The following is a 4,219-nucleotide window of genomic DNA, read 5'->3' as shown; positions in this document are numbered from 1 at the left end:
TATTAATCATGACTTTATGACATATTTCTGAGTTAAAACATTAAGACCTCTCTTTGAGTAGCAATATGATAAACATAATTTGTATAAGTGGATAGGTTATTTGACTATTTAAGTCATGCACTTTAAATATAGATAAAACATACATGAATACATCAAACTTGAATATTTTAAGACAGATTATTAGAATTTTTAAGGATAAACCCATTTTGTTTGTTTCTATATATGGACAGATTAACTGTATTGTACTGCCATTATTACGGGTTACATCCCGTAGAATAAGGTTTTCTCTCTGTCCGTCCTGTACGTATGTAACACTGACTTTGTCAGCGTTTTAGCAGCTTCATTCCTGGGGGGATTTTGATCAAGCTTCACAAAATTACAAAGGACCATAATATCTGGGACAAATTTGACTTTCAGGGCTGTTAGTTCAAGGTCAAGTTCGGTCAAGGTCACTTACTATTTTTAGAAAATCCAAGATTCTTCAACAGTGAAATAGGTGACGGGGCTGGATATAAGTATTTGCTTTTGCTTAAAAATTTGCTTAAGCAATACTCAGCAGCTTGTTAATTATTGTATTTTTGATTGTACTCTTGTAAACATTCTTGAAAATATTATTAATCTACACCTACCGGTAATATGAACTGGGTAATGTCAGTAGTCGGGTAACTACAAAGCACAAACTTTCTCCAACTTAACATAAATGACCTGACCCAGAAATCTGGATATCAATTACAGTACTGGCTGTAGGTATGTCTGTAACAGGAAGGATGAACAAAATTAGAATAGGCAACTAAATATCTGACCCAGTTACTTCGGTCACTATATGGATAGTAACAGATATATAGAGATAAAATATGAATGGTGATATATAACTGATTATTTATTATACTTATAATACATACATGTATTTATCATACCAAAAAGCTGAAACAATATAATTATACTAGTTCAACCTGATCTTAATTATCAGCCAGCGCCTAGACTGTGCATTTTGTATAGTAATTACGTTGTTAACTATTTCTAATTGGCAGTAATTTTATAACATGAATACAAATTTTATTTATTAATAAATTTAATCTATTTGCAGACATAATCACAAAAGAAAAGGCCAGTTTGTATAAGAACCAGATAACATGGCGCCTCACCTCCAAGTAACCTCCATAGGTAAGTATTCCGATTCTGGCTTTGTCAGGGGAGGTAACTCTAATCAATGTTACTGTTGTCATAAAAAAGCTTCAGGCACATAGGCTATTGTCACCGTACAGAACCTACACATATGTACAGGAAGTCACTTACATGTGTACAGGAAGTTACTCTAGCTGTTGTCATCATACCGACCTTACACATGTATATATAGGAAGTCACCTAGATATTGTCACCATACAAACCCTACACATGTATATATAGGAAGTCACCTAGATATTGTCACCATACAAACCCTACACATGTATATATAGGAGGTCACCTAGATATTGTCACCATACAACCCTACACATGTATATATAGGAGTCACCTAGATATTGTCACCATACAAACCCTACACATGTATATATAGGATTCACCTAGATACTGTCACCATACAAACCCTACACTGTATATATAGGATGTCACCTAGATATGTTCACCATACAAACCCTACACATGTATATAGGATGTCACTAGAGATTGTCACCATAACAACCCTACCACATGTATCATATAGAATGTCACCTAGATATGTCACCATACAAACCCTACACATGTATATATAAGGATGTCACCTAGATATTGTCACCATACAAACCCTACACATGTATATATAGGAAGTCACCTAGATATTTCACCATACAAACCCTACACATGTATATATAGGATGTCACCTAGATATTGTCACCATACAAACCCTACACATGTATATATAGGAGGTCACTAGATATTGTCACCATACCAACCCTACACATGTATATATAGGATGTCACCTAGATTTGTCACCATACAAACCCTACACATGTATATATAGGGATGTCACCTAGATATGTGTCAACCATACAAACCCCTACACATGTGATGATAATAGGGAAAAGGTCTACCTTAGAGGATGTGTGGTCACCATGACAAAAAACCCGACATCAAGGTAGTGATACAGCGAGGGGCAAGACGTTGAGATGGGCCCCCACCAGGGCAATTCAAAAAAACCAGGGGACAGCACAGGGGAGAGAGAGGGAGGCAAGAGAGGAATTGTAGGGGCCAACCACGGACCCAAGGAGACAGGCCCCGGTAGACGAATCGAGGGTATTAGGAGTAGGATGTCAACATCCTTAAGAAATGTTTCACCATACAAAACCCTTACCACATGGTTATTATAGGATGTCACCTATGATATTTTGTTCACCATACCCAACCCCTTACAACAGGGTTTGTTATAGATAAGGATTGTCACTTAGATTCATTGGTCACCATGGGATAACCAGAAGACCCGTTTACAAACATTGGTATGGATAGAGGGGGGAAGGGTGCACCTAGATAAGGGTCACCCTAACCGCAAAACCCTTACACGTGTATATATAGGATGTCACCTAGATATTGTCACCATACAAACCCTACACACATGTATATATAGGAGTCACCTAGATATGGTCACCATACAAAACCCTACACATGATATATAGGAGGTCACCTAGACATTGTCACCATACAACCCCTACATGTGTATCAGAATTCACTCCAGACATTGTGACCAATAAGGGGTTTGGGAGTTATTAAAGAATCTACAATCAATATGCAGTTCATACTCCAATATTTATTTAACAAGTTCCTTTAAATGCTAAACTGAGATAGAAAATGTTTATGTAAATCTTTTAGTTTCAATTCTTTGTGAGAGAAAACAAATCAAAATATATTGTGGTTAATTTCAGTACTTGGTTTCACTCTCCTCCACCTGGCCATGGTCAATACTCTGGACAGTATGGAAGTCAAAGGTATGTCATATGTTAGGTCACTTTATTAAGGTCATGGGTCAAATTTAAATGATCACAAACACCTGAGTACTGAAAATTTGTCATTGTAAAATGCAATTAATTATTTGCTAGCTATAGTATCATCGCGTTTTATTGTGCCACCTGCAAAAAGCAGGGGACATAGAGGTATCATTTTGTCGGTGTTGGAGTCCACACAGAGGTCTCCATGCTCAAATTTCAGGCAGATCTTCCTTAACAAACTTGCTTGCTTGGGATTGCTTTTCAGGTCCGAAGGTCAAGGTCATTGTTACTAAAGATAGAAAATTTGTTTCCTTGTGATTGATCAAGTTCCTTTGAGCTCATCAATCTGAATTTTTCATGTTGTTCCTTTCCACAAGTGTTGCATGGGATTGTATTTTACTGGTCCAAAAGCCAGTTATATAAATAGAAAGTATGTTACTAAAAGTAGTAAATCTGTTTCCTTGTGATATCTCAAGTTATTTTAGGCCCATCAGACTCAACTTTCATGCATTAGTGTTTGCATGGGATTTTTTTTGTCACTGGTCAAAGGTCAAGGTCACTGTTATTATAAATAGAAAATCTGTTTCCGTGCAATAATTCCTGTACTCATAAATTGCTGCACAGGTGACACATCCGCTTTGCGTGGAATTCTTCTATTTGGTACCTTGTAATTAGGATGGTTAGCTTCCACCATTATAATGAAATAAGTGTTGAAACTTTTCACCATAAATGAATATTCCTTAACTTTATTTGTTTGTCAGATATCTGCAGCAATTCCTACATGAGCATTAAGGAGGTGGGGCCAGGCGCTGTGTTAGAGGTTGGAGCAAATAAAATCCCTGCCCAGAACCCCTGTGTGATGAGAGTGGATACATGTGCACACTGCAAGATTGAGGTAGAGCCCTACGGTAAAGACTTCAATCTACTGGGCTGTGACAGAAACTATGATATCACTGGCAAGGCATGTCCTGTGGGGTACGTTCTAGTATATAGTCATATATTGCTTTAAGAATGCTAAGCTGGGTAAATCTTGTGAGACTATGTTTCAGTATCATTATAGAACTGTGCACAGATCCTAATAGCATTAACATACCTCATGTAATGTTCCACTGATAGAATAATGAAGTTGACAAACCTCATACAACTGAAATATTCCAATGGTTTTGTTAACATATAATGAATATTCATCACTGTAACTCGTTAATTATTTTTAGATTATGTTTGTCCCAAAGCTCTTAATTAAACCTCATGACAATTCAGAG

At 36.7% G+C, this 4,219-nt stretch overlaps 1 protein-coding gene across 1 annotated transcript; it reads left to right on the top strand.

Moving 5' to 3' along the window:
- The first annotated feature begins 1,113 nt into the window (after positions 1-1,113).
- LOC117320406 lies at positions 1,114-3,970 on the top strand. The gene is made up of 3 exons (XM_033875006.1): positions 1,114-1,164; positions 2,895-2,957; positions 3,719-3,970. Exons 1-3 carry the CDS (start codon positions 1,134-1,136, stop codon positions 3,964-3,966), a joined length of 342 nt encoding a protein of 113 aa, XP_033730897.1. The 5' UTR covers positions 1,114-1,133; the 3' UTR covers positions 3,967-3,970.
- The last annotated feature ends 249 nt before the right edge of the window (positions 3,971-4,219 follow it).

This window comes from Pecten maximus, unplaced genomic scaffold (genome assembly GCF_902652985.1).
Source record: "Pecten maximus unplaced genomic scaffold, xPecMax1.1, whole genome shotgun sequence".
NCBI classification, from domain to species: domain Eukaryota; kingdom Metazoa; phylum Mollusca; class Bivalvia; order Pectinida; family Pectinidae; genus Pecten; species Pecten maximus.
This window is presented reverse-complemented; position numbering and strand designations above follow the sequence as displayed.